The 22,970-nt window shown below is 38.9% G+C and overlaps 1 protein-coding gene across 2 annotated transcripts in view; it reads left to right on the top strand.

The window, feature by feature from the left end:
• LOC111142070 (POC1 centriolar protein B) overlaps positions 1 to 22,970 on the top strand; it is a 102,147-nt gene that overhangs the window by 42,342 nt on the left and 36,835 nt on the right. The window contains exons 5-10 of one of the 2 annotated variants that reach the window (XM_022495019.1): positions 3,315 to 3,422; positions 3,551 to 3,666; positions 4,820 to 4,953; positions 7,010 to 7,078; positions 7,794 to 7,946; positions 16,501 to 16,578. In XM_022495019.1, coding sequence (XP_022350727.1) covers positions 3,315 to 3,422; positions 3,551 to 3,666; positions 4,820 to 4,953; positions 7,010 to 7,078; positions 7,794 to 7,946; positions 16,501 to 16,578 — 658 coding nt within the window. The remainder of the gene's footprint in view (positions 1 to 3,314; positions 3,423 to 3,550; positions 3,667 to 4,819; positions 4,954 to 7,009; positions 7,079 to 7,793; positions 7,947 to 16,500; positions 16,579 to 22,970) is intronic. The other variant, XM_022495020.1, reaches the window with a different exon arrangement.

The following is a 22,970-nucleotide window of genomic DNA, read 5'->3' on the forward strand; positions in this document are numbered from 1 at the left end:
AAGCACACTCCCCGCTGAGCAGGCACCCCCCCCCTTCTAGGTTTTATAAGGTGGTTAAGTGGTGCTAAATTAGAGAGGTAGAAATCTGTTGATGTTTCAGTAGAAATTTTATATACTCTTAACATTCTTAAAATTAATAACCCAGTTAGATGTTGTTTAAGCCCTGAAAAAGGAAAGAACAATCCTTTGCCCCAAAGTCAGGGCAAAGAGAAGCCTGTTTTATTGGGGCTATCCTCTTTTCGATGTGTCTAATTTAAAATGAAAGGGGAGAAAAGAAGATACAAACCACTATCCTCACTTTTAACCCCTCCCAAGGCAAACAACAACATTTTTGAGAACATATGTCGGGATTATAATGTGGTATCCAGAGGAAGGGGACAGTCTCAACCCTGAGTCCCCCTTTGGTTGTGTTGAGCTGGGGGGTAGAACCCCTCGCTCCCCGCCCCCTCTGCCCTTCACTCTCAGCTTATCTGACTTCTCATCCCCTTCGTTTCTTTAGCACCTGGAAATTCTCCCGGGCTCTAGGTCCTCCTGCTCAGGATGAATTTCTAGCCAGCCAAGATCCCTTCTTTAACTTACTAATGAGTTTCTTTAAAGTCCTGTTGCTCCATTCTAACTTCTACTGACAAATTGGCACCTTTTTGTTACAGACTGTTTTCTTAGCACTATCTAAAATGCTATTATTTGTGTGCCCTTCTTAGAATGAAAAACCTCATGAGGGCCAGGATCTTACCAGTCTCATTCACCACTTAATCCCCATTACCCAGGACAATGCCCAGGTTTTGGCAGGTGCGCAATAAATATTTGAACGAATGGATGAATATCTTCCCCATAAACTCCCCAAGGACACTGACAGTGTCTAGCAGCACAGACAAGTTTTTATTAAAGGATAGTCTGGTGGCTAGCCTGCCAGTCATAGCCCAGTCACATAGCCTCCTCAGAACCCTGCCTCATGGTTTCCCTTCACCCTAGAACTTTGTGTGGTTACCCAGAAGCCACACTGAACTGTGCTATAAATCATTTAGCCAGTTGAAGAAAGTTTCCTTTCAGGGACTTCAGCAGAGTGGCTGAGAGGTTTGGCTATGGAGCCAGACTGCCTGGCCAGACCTTCCTGTCTGTGTGACTCTGGCAGTTTCCTGATCCTTTATGGGGCTGGGCATTTTCACCTGTAAATTGAGGATACCAGTAGCACCTGTTCTGTAGATTATTTTGAGGATTAAATGAGTTGCTATAGGTAATGTGTTAGGAAACATTCTAAGATATATGCGCTCAATAATGTAGGCAGGATAATGACGATAATGGAAGTGGTGGTATTTGATCAGTAATGTCAAAGGGTGAGTGTTTTTAGACTTTGTTTTTAATCTGGTCATTCCATTAACCATTCTTTCATCATTGCTTTCTTAAAATGTATGAATCAAGTAATCTCTTAGAAATACTTTTTAAAATATTCATAGTAAGTGATTTTTAAAACATTACTTATTAAGAAACAATTGATTCCTTATATTAGTTGCATTATTATCCAAAGTTTATTTCCATGAGGATACTGAGTAGGTGTTCCTTCCCCGGGATCTGTGTCAAATACTTATCTGTTTGAAGCATTTCTATAATACTGCCTTTCATATGCGAATCTTCCTGACATATTTTCTAGAAGAAAAGATTAATAAAATATTATATTATCATAAAATCAAGAGGTGCCTGCCTGGCTCAGTGGTTAAGCATCTGCATTTGGTTCAGGTCACAATCTCATGGTCTTGGGTTTGAGCCCCACATCAGGCTCCCTGCTCAGTGGGGAGTCTGCTTCTCCTCCCTCTGTGGGTGTGCTTTCTCTCTCTCTCTCTCTCTGTCTCAAGTAAATAGATCAAATCTTTAAAAAAAAAAAAAAAAATCAAATCAAGCTGAACTACCCAGCATGGAAGGCATTTCCTTGCAAGGTTACTTTCCAGAATTTTATTTTATTTTTAAGATGTTCTTTATTTATTTGTCAGAGAGAGAGAGCATGAGCAGAGGGAGCAGCAGGCAGACGGAGAATCAGGCTCCCCACTGAACAAGGAGCCCGATGCAGGGCTCAATCCCAGGGCCCTAGGATCCTGACCAGAGCCAAAGGCAGATACTTAGTGCACTGAGCTACCCAGGTGCCCCACTTTCAGAATTTTAGTATATGTGCTGCCGAGGCGAGCACTCAGAATTTTAAAAGACTATTTCACATAGAACTGAATTATGCTTCTATGTCCTTTTTTTAAATATGGTAAGTCCATAAATGACAGATTCAAAGTTTCTGTCAGGAAGAATTATTTTTAGGTCAGTCTTAAGAACAGAGAGGGAGGAGAGAAGAGAGTGAGAGAGGACAACAACGAAACTCTTCAATTACAACCCACGCCCTTAATTAATGACCTTTACAGTCATCTGGGCATAGAGGGAAAGTACAAAGAAAATTCAAACATAATCAATCTATGACCTAAGTCCTTTTTGTTGTTGTTGTTGTTGTTATTGCTAAAGTATTAATAATAAAAATACTATTCGTAGTTTCCTAATAGTCTAAATTTTTTTTTTTTTCTTGGTCGTCTTTTCTTCTGTTTTTCCCCTACCACTTAGGGGAAAAAGAATGAACCTCGGGAAGGTTCTTAAAGGAGGAGAGTGCATAAAAGCAGTAGATGAGATGTCTGAGAATTGTCTCACTTGTTTCTGAGGGGGTCATGTGGATGGTAGGTGTGTCCGTGAATGAGGATCTTCAGTTCTGTATAAATACGCCGTCTGCTGGAGATTTCCGCTGGAGATTTCCGGCCTCCCGAAGTCCAGGAAGTTACAGGCTGAGCGAGTTGGTTCTTCTCTTGGTGGTGTCATTTAATTTTAATCCTCAACATGCCAATCCTTTTCTTCCAGAAAGCTTCACTACCGGTTAGTGGGATGAGTAGTAAAGGCTCTTGTGGGTCGTAGGGATAGTACCAGAAAATGACAAAAGTAGAAGAAAGAGATAAAGAATGATGTTTTTAAAATAAGGTATTTGGCTTGGGAGGAGTGAAGAGTTGAATCAAAGACCTAGAACAAGAGCCATAAAACCAAATCAATTAAATCGACTAACGCAAGGAGAAAAGAACGTTGGTCGGTCTGTGTCGTGTATTTTGATATGGTCTGTCATTGTCATTCGTCCTGCTTATTTGTAGTTAGAAAGATGGTTGTGGAGTATGACCTTGCTACATGTGGTAACTGTGGTCTCTGGGTTTAATATGTACAGCCTGACGTGGGGGGGGGGCATGGGCATGTGGGTGATTGTCGGGAGCCTTCACGAAGGCAGTCTTCTTTCTTGTGCTCTCCAGATTTTCACCTGATGGAAGGCTACTTGTATCATGCAGTGAAGATAAAACTATTAAGATTTGGGATACCACCAATAAGCAGTGTGTTAACAACTTCTCAGATTCTGTAGGGTAAGTCCATTCCCTTTGTGCATTTATATGGGTTGGTTTGCTAAGGAGACATTTCATTATTAAAATTCAAATAAAGAAATGAAGGGAAAGAAATCAGAATATTGGGCTACCTTATTCTTTCCTCCTAGGTTCGCAAATTTTGTGGATTTTAACCCTAATGGTACATGCATAGCATCGGCAGGTTCTGATCATACCGTGAAAATCTGGGATATAAGAGTAAACAAGTTGCTTCAGCATTATCAAGGTAACAATTTCCATGACAACAAAATCCAGTTGACGCCTGGCCCCTTCCAGGAAACCGTTAAGCCACAGCCCATGCTTCTCAGTATGGTTTGGCCCTCTTCAAGAGAGTCAGGGGGCTGCCTTTGAATTGACTCGAGAACAGTTAGTTCCATCAACAGCATGGTGGGAGAAGCTGGGATGGGTGTCGGAGTGGAGAGGGAGGGGGAGGGACCTCAGAAGTGATGCCAGGGCTGTTAAAAAAGAAGCTACAGTGAGATGTTCACAGGTTGGTTCTCTGCATAGTATGAGAGATAGAAACTAATTCTGAATTCCGAATCAGGAGTTCTGTGAGCACAAATAGGTGTTGTAAGTAGTGGAAAATGGCATCTTCCTGTGTCTATGTATTGAAACTAGAAGAGAAATTAGTTGATTTCTTGGTTTGTACTGGATTTATATTAAATTCACATTTCCCTTTTAAAATAAGTATAATACTGTGCTAAATCCTTACAACAACCCTGGGACATATCGTTATTATTATTATTACTATTATTATTATTGTTACTGTTATTATTGCCCCCATTTTATAGATAAGGAAATTGAAGCTTAAGGAACATAAGTAACTTGCTAAAGTAATTGCTAGAACTAGCTTAGGGTTATCTGTTTGTAAAGTACGTGGAAGAACAGCCTTCTCATGGCTGTGTCCTGCTGCCTCCTATTGGAAAGATGGTGTCCAGGAATGAATTCTCAGAGAAGCTAGCAAGACTGCACTTCTGCAAATAGACTGCCACACTCTTCATCCCCAAGCCTCAAGTCACTAATCGGTTATGAAATTTCATTTAAGGCTAGATTGTATACCATATGTGAGCTGGTGGCAATCCATTATTGGTTATATTATCTTGGTAATGTGTCTGAAGACTTCATAGTTATGGTTAACTAGCTTATCCTTCCATGACATACTTCCAGTTTTAAAGCTATTCAGTCTCATTGCTGGAAGTTGAATCTATGATCATAAGCTACTTACTTGTTTTAGTGAGCTATATGGAATTTTGGTATCATGGAGACATTGGCTTTAACGGATTGTTGTTTCCAAGCTAATATTGCTAATAGGGCAAAGAGACATCTCTAGAATTAGAAATTGTTCTCTGAACTTGTTGCTTTTCTTTCCCATGAATTAGTTCACAGTGGTGGAGTTAACTGTGTATCATTCCATCCTTCGGGCCACTACCTCATCACTGCCTCTTCAGACGGTACACTTAAGATTCTGGATCTCTTAGAAGGGAGGCTCATATACACCCTTCAAGGACATACGGTATTAACACTAAGACTTGTGCTTTTTAAATAACATATATTTTAAGGCATTGGCCCAGTTTATTATATATCTTTATGATCTTTCCAGGTGTAGCACATGTTACCATTATGACTCACACAGAATGTTTGCTTTCAGGGCTTTGTTTTTATCCTCTGGAAGCAACTCTTAGAAATATTACTTATTGTAATTCTTATCAAAATCAATGTGTATCTTTCAGTAGCCCTGAAAGTAATCCTCCACTGCTGGCTTCCTCAGTATGTAACATAGATTTGCCTGGTCCGATGGCGATGGAGAAGCATTTTCCTGACTTCGGATCTTTCCCCTCATGTGGAGGCTGTCCACAGCTCTGCCACTCAGCCTTGCACACCCTCTCACTCATTCCTTTTCATTAATCTGATTGGTGAGTTTAGAAGGAGAAAGTCAACAAGGAGAGCCCAGTGCCTTCTGTTAGGAGCCTGTCCTCAGTGTTTTTCTCTGGTATTTCTTGTGGGCATGCCTGCCTTTGTTCAGTCTTGCCTGTGACAGGGTACTCAAATGTGACTCATTCTGGGATTCAGTTCTTCAGCCCATTTGCCCACAGATAAAGCCACATTTTCTCTTTACAAGCCTTCAGCAGCAAGAAAGATGACATTCCTATGTGTTAATTTTTAATTGACTTAGAACCCAGTGAGGAAGAGGCTTGTTATTTATTGAGCCTCTTCAATCACACACACACACACACACACACACACACACACACCCAGCATACAATGCAATAAATAAAAACAGTTTTTAAGTGTATAAACTATTCCTCCTTTCTGGGTAAATATTCAAACTTCTTTAAATTTTTTAGAATGCATCCTGCATCCTCTTTTTTGTTTTGTTTTGTTTTGTTTTAAGATGTACTAGGTACTTCCTTTTAACCAAGTGTGAGCTGTTTATCTCCAAAAATAGAATAGGCTTTGTGGTCTAGGAGAGAAGGGGTTCTTTTCTGCCTTCATATATCCTGTCTGGCTTCCTGCTTTGCTTTATCATTTGTTCTGCAGCTGTGTTAGAGCAAAGCAGGAATAGACACTAACCAGTTCAGATATATGTATATCCACGGATTCAGGCTGAATAAACAACCAATAAAAGTGGTCAAGGGTTAAAATATCTGTGGAATAATATAGGATAATAATAATTCAGAATAATCGGAAAAATATATTTTAGGAGAAAAACAATGTACACAAAGATGAAATTTTTCAGTCTAGAGTGAAGATGTTTAGAGGCTATAATAACCCAAGTCTGTGTGATGATCTACTTGAAAAATACAAAATGATTTCCCCCCCCCAATTTTGCTTACACCAACTAAAGACATTAAGAACAAACCATATAGTAATATATTTGAGATGAGAAAGAGTTACTCTTGATGGAAAAATTGACCTAAAGGCTATGCATCTTGTGACTTGCCCAACTCCACAGTCATTGCTTAATTTCAGGTTCTCACTACCTCTCACCTCGATAACTGCAGTCATTTCTCAATGAGCTCCAACCATTAATTCTTGCCCGAATTCATCATTTACAATCGTGATCCCAGTGTTCCACAGTCACAGCTCTCTGCCTGCCTCTGCTGGCAAAACTCTCAGTGACTCCCTGTTCCCTCTTGAGGGGAGAGCTCCGCAAAGCCCTTTGTGGTCAGGAAATGGCCTTTGTCCAGATTGCCTTACACCCTTGTCATTCGGTTTCTCCTAGTGATTTGATGAACAAAGAGTCCAAAACCAGAAAATCTTAACAGACATTCTTATTTACTTAAACGTTTACAAGCTTTTCTTTAAATGGAAAGTAAGTGTATTTTCATAGTTTTATTAGTATTGCTTTTTTAATCTAGTATCATTGGTATGTGTTTTAATACAATTGGGTTGGTTCCTTGATTATCTTTACTCTGCCTACATTAGTTGGCAGTGACTGGATACGTTCTATCAGACTTACTGCATACATCATCTACATAGATTAGGATGAAAAATTCATACAATCTTTTTGACTATGAGAAAACAATACCAAGTGCTTTTTTTTTTTTTAATCTCCATTTATTTCCTAGGGACCCGTCTTTACTGTTTCATTTTCAAAAGGTGGAGAGCTGTTTAGCTCAGGAGGTACAGACGCGCAGGTTTGTAAATCTTTCAGCTCCTTCTCTGATTTGGTGAGGGTAAAGGGATCCAACACCTCGGCTAGGATTCTTACAACCAGCTCGTTTGTAGGTGTTAAGATGATTATCACTGGGTTTATATTTTACTTTAATTCCAGGAAGTCTGCTGTCTCATTGCTGAACTAGTACCGGTTCTGACACTTTCTGGAACTCAAATAGTGGTTATTTCTTGTGCTCTTCTTGACACTTAATTATATGTGGGATTTCCTGAGGTCCCAGTGTGGGTGTGGGACTTCCACTTGAACTCTTGCCTCACCTTTTATCTCTAGGTCTTTTTTTCAAATGTTAAGCCCCTTGAGGATGGTAAATATAAATTGTTCATGTAGCAAATCTGCACTTTTGAGGAAGTGTCCAAAGTCATCCATAGGCAGATGGACTGAATGAGGGGGACTGTCAGGCCAAGAACATGATTTTGAACTTTGAAAACATGAGAGAGTATTTTAAAGGAATACGTTACTTTCTTAGCATAAATTATAAATTGGACATGAAGGCAATTCAAAGTGCTAAATCTCTCTCACCCTTAGAAAAGTAGTAGTGGGAACTAGTAGCACATTTGAAATGTATATTTCAGCCTTCCTATTCTGAGGAACAATCATGTAAACTTTTTTTTTTTAATTAGTTCTGTTGGTTTTATGTGCAAGTCAATTTTAAGTGCCAATGTATTAATTTTTTATAGGTCTTATTATGGAGGACTAATTTTGATGACTTGAATTGTAAGGACATGATAAAAAGAAATCTCAAAAGGTTACATTTTGATGCGTCACCACATCTTGCCGATATATACCCAAGGACACCACATCCCCACGAAGGGAAAATTGAGACCATTGAAGTGAGTACTTTGCACCCCAGTCATCTGCCTGTTTGCAAGTGTATGTTTTGGGGCAACTGGTCAACTAGATGCTTGAAATTATACTTTATTATATAAAACTTAGTTATGTCTTAAAACAGCAGCTCTTTGAGAAACACTTATTTTCAATAATACAGCAAAACTATAAGTAATGATAGTGTGTAATTCTGTTGAAGCCTCAGATTCATGGCTTGATGGTCTAGAAATAAAGCTTAAAAATTGTGTCAGTGACACAAAACATTGTGTCATAGGAAATGAGAAATCAAACCTAAGGCCAGTGTTGACCATGTAGCCCGAATTAGCTCATACTCTTGATGTGTTTAGGGAGCATCTGTGATGGCTATCACGAGAATGGGGCTGAAAGGCAAGAATTTTTATAACAGTTCCTGGAATAGGTATCTTACAGCCTCTTTATGACCATAGGGGAAAAAAAAAATCTTGTGGACAGTAAAAAGAAGAGATTTAGGCATTAAGCCTAATCATTGAGAATTATTTTACTATTTGCCTACTTTGCCTACATGTATTTTCAAATATGTAATTATCTATTAAATGCTGTAGGTCTTTATTGACAAGTTCCCCTAGGTCCTATAGATTTAAATGTTCTACTCTTTTCAGAGTCAGAATTCATCTTTGCTGGGTACTTGGCTGGTGTTTGTCTGTTTCTTCCCATTTTGCATAATTATTCTTAAGCCCCTTTCTCCTCCAAGAGCTGATATTGGAAATCACTATTACCTATTTATCTGAATTGTTTTTCCATCATCAACAGAGCCTTGCTTTGCTTTGAGAGTAGCTGTTTTGAGTTCTTAACACTTACTCCTGAGTGGAAACACAGTCACCCCACACACTGTTTATGTAGTGGGTCCATACTCCCTTTCACGGTCCCTGTGCCTCCCCGCAAGTCTGCGCTTTGATTTCGGTTTCGGTTAGTCACTGTGTGTGTGTGTGTGTGTGTGTGTGTGTGTGTGTGTACATTTACGTTTTTGAAACTTTTTTGAGTTTTTTGGATTATTTTCTAGATTTTGTTTAGCCTCATTTGGGGATTTCTATTCTAGTTTTTTCTTGGTTATAATTTTTGTCCTTCCATCTTCTGACCATCTTTCCAGTTCTTCTAAACAGAGTATTTACCATGTGCTTTACTGCTTGTTACTGTATCATCATGATTATTGATGATTATTGTATCTTTTTTTTATTTCTTTGAAAGAAATAATGTAATATAATTTGTGGTTCATCACATTTTTGTTTCAGTTTCTACAATGGTGTATGTATTCGTGGATTCCCTGGGATCACATGTGTTCACATAATGTATATGTAAAATATATTTGAAGTTCCCTTTTCTTGTTTTACCCCAGCTGGTTATTGACTCGTGGTATTTTTTACTCTAGCATTTCTGGGGCTTGGCTGGGCTTGGTCCTCAGTGTTGATGCTGCCCAGTCATCCAGTCAGCCACCTTTCCAGAGTCGTGGGGGGTAGAGCTGCAGGCTGAGCCCAGTTCTCCTGGATCCTAATTGAGTGATATTTCCATGACACCACACCACCCCTGCAGTAGACACCCAAGTTATTTTCTCTGTGATTTGCTGTCAGCCCCAGCCCACTTAAGAGTGCTGGACTTTGTTGAAAATGTCAACAAGTTGTCTGAGAAGCTCGGCTCTGACAGCAGCCAGAAAGCAGTAAAAGCGGCTGGGCTGCTTTGCTTGGCTGGGTCAAGATGACCCCAGTCACACAAAGTCACTCTCAACCATGATTTTCACATGTACACTTGAAAAATCTATTAAAAACCAACCTTACCTCCTGGAATTAGAATTCAGTTATACTGTACAGAACGTTGAGCAATATGACTGAATTATGTTTGTGGCCTTAAGAATGTCCGCCTCTGGGCACCTAGTTTAAATGATCTATCAAGCACTCACGGCTGCTTCAATTAAGTACACAGAGTGACGTATATTTGTAAAACATCCACAGACCACGTGATATAAAATACCAGAGAAGTGATAGGATGCTGCATATGAACAACCATTTGCCTTTTTTTTTTTTTTCTTTTTTCTTGAAAAGTTCTTATAGTAAGCAAGGATGTAAAGTTTTCTGGACAGAGGATATCTTTAATATTAGAAATAAATGGTAAATATCAAATTTTTTTGAAGGCTTCAAGTTAATGTCCAAGGATGCCTCCTAGAACCAAAAATACATTAATTTGACAATATCACCTAGGATGGAAGGGGATGAATCAGAATAGATGTTGTACTACTATGTCCATTTATGATCAGTACATTTGACCTTGAACTGCTAAATGTGGTGGATTGATTTTTTTTTCCCCCCAAAGATTTAAGCAAGGTCAGTTTATATATGATAGGCTACTCTGGAAATATTTGAAATTAGAAAAAAACTTTTTGAGGTCAGAATTCGTGATTAACTGTATAAAAGTATTATTGAAAGATATAGGGAAAAAAATGGCTCCTAAATGATCTAGTTAATTTCCCTAATTGGCTCTTTTTATAGTAACCATGAGTATTCTATTTCTGAGTTTGAAGCAACAGAGAATTCCTATGGTTTATACTTTTGTGTGTTTTCTGTGAGGCTCATTTGAGTGGCATAATCCCAGCCTTCTGGGTGACAGTGACCCTTTATGAAAGCGACCCATTTGCCAGCTTTCATGCTTTGCTTGTTTGAAGGTGGAGTCTTAGACCTGGGTTCCAGCTGAGGAAATGTGTAAATCACTAATTACTACACGGATAGAGAGGGTGATAGCAGGTTGCTTTTAGAATGAACGAGAGACGGCCACATGAAAGAAAGCACGCAGCATGCAGTCCTAGCTCCAGCTGCGCGGGACAGGTCCCTCCCATGTCCTTCCCACTGGTCTGACTGCAGATCTTTGTTGTGGCACTTCTGGCTTGGGCACTCCATCTTTTGTTTTTTCTTTTAATATTTATTTTTATTTATATTTATTTATTTAGTCATTAAAGATTTTATTTATTTATTTGACAGAGGGAGACACAGCGAGAGAGGGAACACAAGCAGGGGCAGAGGGAGAGGCAGAAGCAGGCTTCCCGCTGAGCAGGTACCCTGTCGCGGAGCTCAATCCCAGGACCCTGGGATCATGACCTGAACCGAAGGCAGACACTTAATGACTAAACCATCCAGGTGCCCCTAAATGTATAGATTTTTAATTTTAAGTAATCTCTACACTCAACGTGGGGCTCAAACCTACAACCCTGAGATCAAGAGTTGCATGCTTTACTGACTAAGCTAGCTAAGGTCCTCCATCTTAATTAAAAACTTGAGAACAGCTTCTTTCTTTTTTGGTGGGAAAGGATTCTTAACTCAGACCATGCTGTGCTATGGCACATCCCTAATTCATGCTGTCTTTATCTTCTTCAGACTGGCATGAGCTGAACTGCGCAGTTCTGCCCCTGGATAAAACCAGATTTCCTTCTTGAAGGGGAACTTAATGTGTGTGCAGTACCTTCTTCTTTTGCGTTTTATTTTAATGGGAAGACAATAAAGCCATCCTAAGGGTCACAGGCACCAAAATAATTATTCTAGGAGAACTGCAGAATATTGTAAGAAGGGATTATGGTAGGTTAAAAAGAGTTTATTAATAAAATAATTGTTCTGGTGGCTTTTAATCTTCTAGTACCCATTTGAGTTGAACTTAATCTATAAGTTCTTAATATTGCACAGGAAATTCTGTGTGATATTTAACAGGAAGGAAAAATTCCTTTAACTTAACCAACTATCTATATAATAATAATTTGTGACAGTCTGGCCATGATCCATTGTTGAAAAATGACCAATTTAAGTCTTCAGGTCTGAGATTGGGTTTTTATCTCAACCTTTTCTTAAGGTTAGAAGCATAATTTTGGATAAAAAAATGATCACTTCTCTACAAATCTTGTATTTTATTTCTAGCCATGGCATATGTTTATGTTGTTCAGGCCTCAATAAATGTTCTTCAGAGATTACATAATAATATTAGTAATGATAGCAATATTCAGTACATACAGAGTTACTCTAATTGGCCTATATAAGTTGTCATTAAATCTTCCTTTAAAGCTCTATGAAGTACTAGTTTTATTCCTTGAGAAATTGAGGCACATGTAAGTTAAAACTTAAAGTTAGTAAATGGCAATGCTAGAATTTCAACCCAAACACTTTGGTTCCTTTCTTTTTTGTGCTTTTAACCATTTTGAGGTAATGCTTCAAAATAATCAAAAGTAAATGCTGCTGTGTTAGCAGTAAGTATGTATGTGCAGGACATTGTACTAGCTTTGGAGCATGCAGCAAAGAACAAGATAGGCACATTCCTGTCCTTCTGGATTTTGTTAGTAGCAGTCCTTGTGCTCATGGACTCCTCCGTGTAGCGGGTACACAGGGCCTCAGAATGGGATGCTGTGCACGAGGTTTCTGTCCTGCACAAACACCTCAATGACACGGTCAGTGATAGAGAGAACTCAGCCCCTCAGAAAGCAGTCCACTCCACGGCAAGGCGAGTGTAGTTACGACGCAGTTCTTCCCTTAATAAGGACAAAGACCTAGGGTGGACTGTTGATATTCCTGGAGGTTAGCCGGTGAAGAGCCTTACTGGAAGCATCTCCCTGCGCCGCCACCCCCCCCCCCCCAACACACACACACATTCTCTTTTGGAGAAGACTGTAGAGTTTTACTCAGTAAGAACGTCCTGCTCCATTTAACGTATGTGGCAGCAACTTGTTAGTCACTTCAAGAGTTTTCCAACTTGGAGAAGTTTACGGATTGCTCTGTGAGAGATGCTATTTCCATGGGATTTAGATTTTCTGAGCAGTTCCAATTTCAAATGGTAAAACCAGATTGTATTTTTCATAGGTAAGTGATTTCATATCTACACTAGGTGGCAGTAGATAAAAGAGAATAAAATGTCTGCAGGGACTCTCTGGCCGGCTAGGCTAAGATTGGAAGGAAGGTGATTCATCCTCAGGTTTCTTATCGCGGCCTGCTGTGTGGACTCAGAGCTGAGAGGAGGAGGCTGTGTTTTCTGTTATCTGGAGCAGCCAGAAAGAAACGGAGGTGCTGATAGGCCCTGGTCCTCATCCTGCATGGTGCTAATCCCTTTCCTGGGGCACAGACGCTCCTGGGCACGTACCTCTAACACAAGTGGCCGGATAATTATAAAAGTCTCTTATTGTTTCCAGAACTCTAGCTATACCCATCAAACATGATAAGTGTTTTTAAAATCATTCTGCTCCTCTGTGTGTATGTACGTGTGTGTATACACACACACACACACACACACACACACACACACACACACACACACATATATACACATACATACATACATACACCACATCTTCTCAGACATTAGAAGAAATGAAATCTTGGGGTGCCTGGGTAGCTCAGTGGGTTAAAGCCTCTGCCTTCAGCTCAGGTCATGATCCCAGGGTCCTGGGATCGAGCCCCACAATGGACTCTCTGCTCAGTGGGAAGCCTGCTTACCCCCTCTCTCTGCCTGCCTCTCTGCCTCCTTGTGATCTCTGTCTGTCAAATAAATAAATAAAATCTTAAAAAAAAAAAAAAGAAATGAAATCTTGCCATTTGCAATGATGTGGATGGAACTAGAGGGTATTATGCTGAGTGAAGTAAGTCAATCAGAGAAAAGCAACTATCATATGATCTCTCTGATGTGAGGAATTTGAGAGGCAGGGCGGGAGGTTGTGGGGGGTAGGGAAGGAAAAAATGAAACAAGATGGGATTGGGAGGGAGAAAAACCATATGAGACTCTTAACCTCACAAAACAAACTGAGGGTTGCTGGGGGGTGGGGGTGTAGGGAGAGTGTGGCTGGGTGATGGACATTAGGAAGGGTATGTACTATGGTGAGTGCTGTGAAATTTGTAAGCCTGATGATTCACAGACATGTACCCCTGGGGCAAATAATACATTATATGTTAATAAAAGTAATTTTTAAAAAAATCATTCTGCTCCTCTTCCCCTGGGCTCAGCCCTTATCAGCACAGTCCTGGACTGCCGTAGCGGTGTTCTCGCTGTTACCCGACGTCCTTCTTGGTGCTCTGCAGGCCTCTGTCAGATTCACCTTGCTAAACAGCATTGCAGGCTCCAGCTTCTCTGTGTCTTCCCCAGTTCCTTCACCCTTCCCAGTTTGCCCCTTGCCAACCTGTCTTATTACTGCCCTCTCCAAAAGGATCATGTCAGCATTCTGCCTCTGTGCTCAGGAATGCTCTTTACCTCATCTCTGTCTCAGGTTTGTTTCCTAAACCTTTGTTTTTAGGGATCCATCTTAAGCCCTTCCTATGTTTCCTCCATAGAAAAGGTTTTCTCCCTAAATGCCCAGTCAACAGCTTCTTCTTTGAGGTTCTTGTATACTCATTGCTGGTACCATTCATTTGATACAGAGTTCTCCTACCTTTGTTGCCCTTTGTTAACTAATTTGTATTCACAGTCTTTATAAGTATTTGGTGATGATGTGGTTTTATTTTTAATTTTTTTCCTTTGGTCTTCTTGAATTCTGAAGTAACATCCTTCAGAAGTAATCACCAATCTAGTTAATTATTCCATTGCTTTCATTTTTTCATTTACTATAACATTTTAACCTATAATTAGATGTTACTTAGTTTTAGATGATTTTAAGCTTTATACAAATGAAATCATACTGAGTGTATTTCTCTACAAACTGCTTTTTTACTTAAAATCCTGTGGGGTACCTGGCTGGCTCAGTAGGTTAAGCTTCGGCCTTTTGCTCAGGTCATGATCTCAGAGTCCTGGGATCGAGCCCCACGTAAGGCTCTGCACTAAGTGGGGAGTTCATTTGAAATTCTCTCTCTTCCTCAGCCCCTCCCCACTGCTCATGTGTGCTTTCTCTCTCTCTCAAATAAATAAATAAAATCTTTAAAAAGAAATTAAAATCCTGAGAGTCATACATTTGAATTCTGAATTTGTACAAACATATGTTGTACATAGTTGTATTTCATTTATTTTCACTGCTGTATAGGATTCCAGTGAATGTAATTACCATGACTTATGTGTCTTTTCCGCTGTTGATACACATTAGGGGATTTGGGGCTGTGGCTTTTTTTTTTTTTCCCCCCTCACCATTATAAACAGTACTGCTATAAACAAGGCTGGCATCATTGAGCTTTCTCATTTTCAGAATCTAATAGGTGTCAAGTGGCATTTTGCTTTAATCTGGTCTAATTACTGATGTTTCTATAAACCTCTCCATATTGCTGGTCAACTGTTAGGTTTTTTCTTCCATAATTTTTTTTCTTGGGATCAGTGTTTTTCACAGTGATTTGTAGCTTTGTAAGAAAAACCTACTTTTTCAGTTTTAGACAGCATAATCTATCTCCTTTTCCATGATCTGATTATTAACTTGGTGGTGCCCATTGTTAAACAAATTGTTAATTTTGATGTCATCAGATGCATCAGGTTTCTAAAAATTCGGTGTTGTTATTTTTTACCTTATGGTTTTGCTTTTGTGGCTCTTGTTAAGATGTCTTTCTTGACCCCATGTGACAAAGAGATTCTTATTTACCTTATAGTTTATAACTTCCTCGTTTTAACATAACATTTAGGTTTTGTAATCTATCTACTGTCCACTTTTGTATGTCATATGGTGAGCCAGTTTTCTCAACTATAATCATCCTTCCTCTATTGATTTGTTGTGCTATTTTTCTTTTGTATTCATTTCCCATGTATATAGGGCGCCGTTTCTGAGCTTTTGGTGGTATAGCCTTCTATTTATTTAAGTCTTTTTAGATATCTATCATGTTAGTTTTATTATTTTTCCCACGAGATCTTATACATCTTTGTATGTTTATTGTGATGTATTTAAATTTTTTATGGTGTTGTAAATGATGTCTTTTTATTCTTTTTAAAAAAATTTTTCTTATTGTTTTTAAAGTAAGCTCTATGCCCAACATGGGACTTGAACTCACCACCCCGAGATCAAGAGTCGCATACTCTACTGACTGAGCCAGCAGAGCGCCCCATAAATGATGTCTTTTTCAAATTTACATTTTCTGTGTGTTGAAGTATAGACATGAATTTGATTTTGTGTATGGATTTTGGATCGCATGAATTCTCTTGTTAGTTCTAATGATTAACAGTAGATTCCCTTGGAATTTCTCCGTAGATAATTACATATGAATGACAGTTTTATTTCTTCTTTTCTAATTCTTACATCTTATCACCTTTTATTCCTTTTCTTGTTTTAATGAACTGGCTAGGACTTTTTTCTGCATCTCTGGAGGTGGGTCATTTTACTTTATTTTAAAAATTCCTTTATAAAGGTGAATTATATTGATTTTCGAATGTAAAACCAACCTCTTATTCCTGGAATAAATTCAGCTTGGTCCTAATAATCTTTTTTTATACATTGATAGATTTGATAGGCTAATATTATGTTTAAAATTTCTGCATCCATATTCATAAATATGGCAATGTATTTAATTTTAGAATATTAGGAAATACCCTCTAGGTTGTTACAAATAGCATCCAGTTTCTTATGGTAGAAAAACTAATGTTAACTTTTCTTATCTATATACACAGATTAATCCAAAGCTTGAGGTAATTGATTTGCAGACTTCTCCCCCTGTTGTGGATGTCCTTTCTTTTGATTCTACCACAGTAAGTTTTCTTTAACATTTAAGTGGCATTAAATTATTTGGCAAAATACATTTTCCTTAAAAAGTGTGTGGGAGGGGTGCCTGGGTGGCTCAGTGGGTTAAAGCCTCTGCCTTCGGCTCAGGTCATGATCCCAGAATCCTGGGATGGAGCCCCACATCGGGCTCTCTGCTCGGCGGGGAGCCTGCTTCCCCCCCACCCCGCCTGTCTCTCTGCCTACTTGTGATCTCTGTCTGCCAAACAAATAAATAAAATCTTTAAAAAAAAAAAAATGTGTGGGAGAGGAGATAAAAAGTGGTCTAAATAGCCTAACATTTTAGCATAAAAAAAAAAAAACTTGTACAGTCATATTTACAATATGCCTAAATAGCCACAAGGGGGAGCAGCACCAGTTTTTCAGAAAAGCCTTCACTTCTGATGACCTTAAACTCAGCCTAACCTGTACTCACTGTCTCATTCCCTATCAAGGTGCCATCCAGGTGACATTTCACTTTGTTGTCACAGAACAGATTTTCTTCTCTGTTAATTGCCTTTCAGAGATGCTAAACTCACTTATAGTTTTCTCCTGAGAGGCTATAAAAAAAGCAGTCCTTTCTCTTTGTTCATCCCTCTTGATGGATTATGCAGGGATTAAGAATTTCTAGTACTTGCAATTTCGTTTATAATAACTATATACATATAATTTACTTACTCAGTGTAAAGTCATACACTGAGAGTTTCAGCCTTTCAGTCTGAGTCTGTTGGCCTTTGCAAGGCAGATTATTACTGCCATCAATTCCCGCTAGTCAATGCAAAACTAGTCGTAAGAATGAGTGGGAGGAACGGCATGCACACTCTGTGGTCACACTACTGTGATGGTGTCAGTGTAGTTGAGTATTTTGGAGAAATTGTTAATGGGTGGCCAAAAAAGAAAACAAACAAAAACGCTTGACATTATGACATTACACCCTTTCCAGCAGATCTCAAGTATGGTATTTTTGGTAGAGGAATTCTGTAGAGGGACTAGTCCATGTTGAATCTGTCCTGTACCAGAAAGAACTGTACTTATTGGGGCACCTGGGTGGCTCAGTTGGTTACCTTCAGCTCAGGTCGTGATCCCAGAGTCCTGGGATCAAGTCCCACATCAGGCTCCCAGCTCCACAGGGAGTCTGCTTCTCCCTCTGACCTTCTCCCCTCATGCTCTCTCACTCTCTCTCTCTCTTTCTCTCTCAAATAAATAAGTAAATCTTTAAAAAGCAAGAAGAACAAACAAACAAAAAACCTGTACTTAACCCGAGGCAGAGAAGACTCATAGATCACTCATGAGAAGTTTCACAAAAAGAAATCACCCTGGGTTGGGGGAGGGAGGGTGACCAACAGGCTGATTGTCATGTAGAATTGTCACAGAATCTCAGGCAGGTCCATGGTCCTGTCTTCTGTAGTATTCATGTTTATAAAATATTCCTCTTAGCACTTCTGCATTAATAGCTTACTTATGGCATTAAAAATTAACTGGACATCTAATTATTGCCACATGGATTGGTGGCTTATAATAGGTAGTCAATACATTTATGTTCAATGATTTACTTGAAAAACATGAATTCCAGTGAGTTAGGTTTTTGCCCCTGCTGTAAGAGGACCAAAAGAGAGGTGATGCCTTCTTATGAAGCTGTTATTCTACAAGATTTGTGTATTCCTGACCTAGAAGTTATCCTAGATCATCAAAATTTGGTCAACATTTTGAGACTCAGGCTTCCTGCTGGTACCTTTGAAGTTTTGCAAAGCCTCATGAACTGAATAATCCAGACTTTTTTTTTTTTTTTTTTTTTACAGTTTGCTGTGCAAGTGGCCTAATTGCCACCTAGCAAGTGATAGCAGAGTATCTATCCCTTGATGGTGATCCAAAGGTGCCAAAGTCAACTAGTCCGTGTTATAGTAACCTAACTCAGGGACTACAATGTATGTGAAATTCTGAGAGGACAGTTCTGTGTGATAAATACATGATAAGTTTGCAGCTATGCTAGTAAACCTTTAATAAGACTGAAGAGTACAAATATGTCCACATAAGGGATAATATAAGGTTGGATTATAGGAAATTGCCATTTTGTAGGCAAAAATAGTCTAATGTCAGTGATTTCCCATGGTTCAACCCAGTAGTAAGTATTACAAAAAAGACTCTACTGTTACTTTGAGTTATGTGCTTTATCCTTCATAAAAATAAAACAGACAAAAAAACACAGGAAAGCAAAAATATATTTGCCATAAATCAGTTTAGGATTAGGCTAATGAAGTCCCATCTAGGTAGATTCTTTTATAATCTGGAAGATAGCTGGTTGCCTCCAGGGCAAGTTATAAGGATTCCTGATTTTATTTATTTTACTAGGACATTCTCTGAAGATATAAATATATGCTCATAAAGCATCTTTTTTATAAAGAATATCTCTAAAACTTTTCCCTTTAAATTTTCAATATACATATATATATGTATCTTCCTTTTAGCTCATTGATAGATAATTGGGTAGAAAACTAAAGTGAAATCACTTTAAATGTTCATCTTCTCATTAATCTACTGATAAGTAATCCTTAATCTATAGTCTCTGTACCTTGGCTACTTTTCTTTTGCTTCTGTACAACAAACCAGGCACAACTGTAAAGGAGATTTGTTTCCAGTCTGGCGTGAAGCATAACTGCGTTAAGTATTTGTGATTTGAACTTTGCATGTGATTATAATTTTAAAACCCAGAGAAATACCAGAAGCCAAAAACAACAACAACAACAACAACAAAAAAAACAACAAAAAAAAAACACCACCAAACAGTATTGATAGGTGGTTTTGGTTTTTATTGTGGTGGTTACTCTTTATCTGGGGGATTTATTTGTTTGGTTTTCATAGAAGACTGGAAGAAATTTCCCTTAGAATTCATTTCATCAAGATGGGACATAAAAAAGATTACTCTTCAAGCCTTAATTTGTCATATTTCCTAGTAGGACAAAAGCCAGGGTTGTTACGATAGAAGTAGTTGGCTTTTATTCCTACTTTGACTTGATTTTATATTACATTTAGGATGATTTATAGATCTGAGAGTACTGGTATCTGGGCTCTGATGCTTTCTTTTTTTTTTTTTAAAGATTTTATTTATTTATTTGACACAGAGAAAGAGAGATCACAAGTAGGCAGAGCAGCAGGTAGAGAAAGAGGGGGAACCAGGCTCCCTGCTGAGCAGAGAGCCCGATTCGATGCAGGGCTGGATCCCAAGACCCTGAGATCATGACCTGAGCCAAAGGCAGAGGCTTAACCCACTGAGCCACCAAGGCACCCCACTCTGATGCTTTCTTATTACAAGTTATGGCATACAGTATAACAGTTGGAATCTTCCCGGCTTGTACTTGTGCCTCTGAAAGCAGGCAGGACATCTGATATAATATTTCAGGATCAAAATAAGCTGTAACCAATATGCATTTTTTTTTTTTCAGATTTTATTTATTTGAGAGAAAGAAAGTGAAAGACGGGGCACAGGAGCAGAGGGGGATGGGCAGAGAGAGAGGGAGAAGTAGACTCCTCACTGAGCAGGGAGCTGAATGTGGGGTTCTATCCCATTAGGACTTGAGCAGAAGGCAGACACCCAACTGCTTGAGCCATCCAGGTGCTCCACCAGTCTGCATTTTTGAAGTTTTGCTATAAACAAACAAACAAAAACAGAATTGGGGGGGCAGTTTGTAAAGGGACATAATGGCTGTCAAATAAATGTAATTTTTTAAATGTTGATCTCGAATCCCTAAATCTTCATTCTGATTGCATTCTTACTCATTATGTACTGATTTTTTGAGGGTTTTCCGGGATTCCATTGGGTCTTTTAATATTTTCATTTATTCAGTTAGAACTGGACCAACCATTTTAACAACACGGTTGTAGAGCAGCATTTAGCATTAGCACTGACATTGGATGTGGCCCTATGGGATGTTCCAGACCCTCCCCTATTCTTACCTCTCTCCTATAAAAGGCAGGCAAGATAGGAATTTCTCTTCTGTATCCTAACAAAGTCTTTTTTTAAAACAATACTGACTATAAACAAAATTTATTTAAAAATATTCTAGGATTATTAAAATGTTTTATTCTAGGTCAACTGTATTCCTACGTTTTGATGTATTAATTTTATTATTATTTGTCCTACAAATGAACAAAATGAGGTTGATAATCTTGCTAGTGTTTCCTCCGACTGATTGTCAAAACATGGACTCTTCACTGAGAGAGAACCAAAACAGTGTTCTCATCTTCATTCTGGCAACTGTGTAGACTATGAGCACAATGTGGGTGTCTTTCTTTAGAATTGGGGACAGTGTTTCAGGTCAGATTAATTCTTTTTTTTTTTAATTAAATTTTATTTTTTATAAACATATAATATATTTTTATCCCCAGGGGTACAGGTCTGTGAATCGCCAGGTTTACACACTTCACAGCACTCACCATAGCACATACCCTCCCCAATGTCCATAACCCCACCCCCCTCTCCAAACCCCCCTCCCCCCATCAACCCTCAGTTTGTTTTGTGAGATTAAGAGTCACTTATGGTTTGTCTCCCTCCCAATCCCATCTTGTTTCATTTACTCTTCTCCTACCCCCTTAACCCACCATGTTGCATCTCCTCTCCCTCATATCAGGGAGATCATATGATAGTTGTCTTTCTCCGATTGACTTATTTCGCTAAGCATGATACCCTCTAGTTCCATCCACGTCGTCGCAAATGGCAAGATTTCATTTCTTTTGATGGCTGCATAGTATTCCATTGTGTATATATACCACATCTTCTTTATCCATTCGTCTGTTGATGGACATCTAGGTTCTTTCCATAGTTTGGCTATTGTAGACATTGCTGCTATAAACATTCGGGTGCACGTGCCCCTTCGGATCACTACGTTTGTATCTTTAGGGTAAATACCCAGCAGTGCAATTGCTGGGTCATAGGGTACTTCTATTTTCAGCATTTTGAGGAACCTCCATGCTGTTTTCCAGAGTGGTTGCACCAGCTTGCATTCCTACCAACAGTGTAGGAGGGTTCCCCTTTCTCCGCATCCTCGCCAGAATCTGTCATTTCCTGACTTGTTAATTTTAGCCATTCTGACTGGTGTGAGGTGATATCTCATTGTGGTTTTGATTTGTATTTCCCTGATGCCGAGTGATATGGAGCACTTTTTCATGTGTCTGTTGGCCATCTGGATGTCTTCTTTGCAGAAATGTCTGTTCTATCACTCTTTGCAGATGATATGATACTATATGTGGAAAACCCAAAAGACTCCACTCCAAAACTGCTAGAACTTGTACAGGAATTCAGTAAAGTGTCAGGATATAAAATTAATGCACAGAAATCAGTTGCATTTCTCTACACCAACAACAAGACAGAAGAAAGAGAAATTAAGGAGTCAATCCCATTTACAATTGCACCCAAAACTATAAGATACCTAGGAATAAACCTAACCAAAGAGACTAAGAATCTATACACAGAAAACTATAAAGTACTCATGAAAGAAATTGAGGAAGACACAAAGAAATGGAAAAATGTTCCATGCTCCTGGATTGGAAGAATAAATATTGTGAAAATGTCTATGCTACCTAAAGCAGTCTACACATTTAATGCGATTCCTATCAAAGTACCATCCATTTTTTTTCAAAGAAATGGAACAAATAATCCTAAAATTTATATGGAACCAGAAAAGACCTCGAATAGCCAAAGGAATATTGAAAAAGCCAAAGTTGGTGGCATCACAATTCCGGACTTCAAGCTCTATTACAAAGCTGTCATCATCAAGACAGCATGGTACTGGCACAAAAACAGACACATAGATCAATGGAACAGAATAGAGAGCCCCGAAATAGACCCTCAACTCTATGGTCAACTAATCTTCGACAAAGCAGGAAAGAATGTCCAATGGAAAAAAGACAGCCTCTTCAATAAATGGTGTTGGGAAAATTGGACAGCCACATGCAGAAAAATGAAATTGGATCATTTCCTTACACCACACACGAAAATAGACTCAAAATGGATGAAGGACCTCAATGTGAGAAAGGAATCCATCAAAATCTTTGAGGAGAACACAGGCAGCAACCTCTTCGACCTCAGCCGCAGCAACATCTTCCTAGGAACATCGCCAAAGGCAAGGGAAGCAAGGGCAAAAATGAACTATTGGGATTTTATCAAGATCAAAAGCTTTTGCACAGCAAAGGAAACAGTTAACAAAACCAAAAGACAACTGACAGAATGGGAGAAGATATTTGCAAATGACATATCAGATAAAGGGCTAGTGTCCAAAATCTATAAAGAACTTAGCAAACTCAACACCCAAAGAACAAATAATCCAATCAAGAAATGGGCAGAGGTCATGAACAGACATTTCTGCAAAGAAGACATCCAGATGGCCAA

This window comes from Enhydra lutris, unplaced genomic scaffold (genome assembly GCF_002288905.1).
Source record: "Enhydra lutris kenyoni isolate GAN:26980312 unplaced genomic scaffold, ASM228890v2 scaffoldscaffold7, whole genome shotgun sequence".
Classification (NCBI taxonomy): domain Eukaryota; kingdom Metazoa; phylum Chordata; class Mammalia; order Carnivora; family Mustelidae; genus Enhydra; species Enhydra lutris.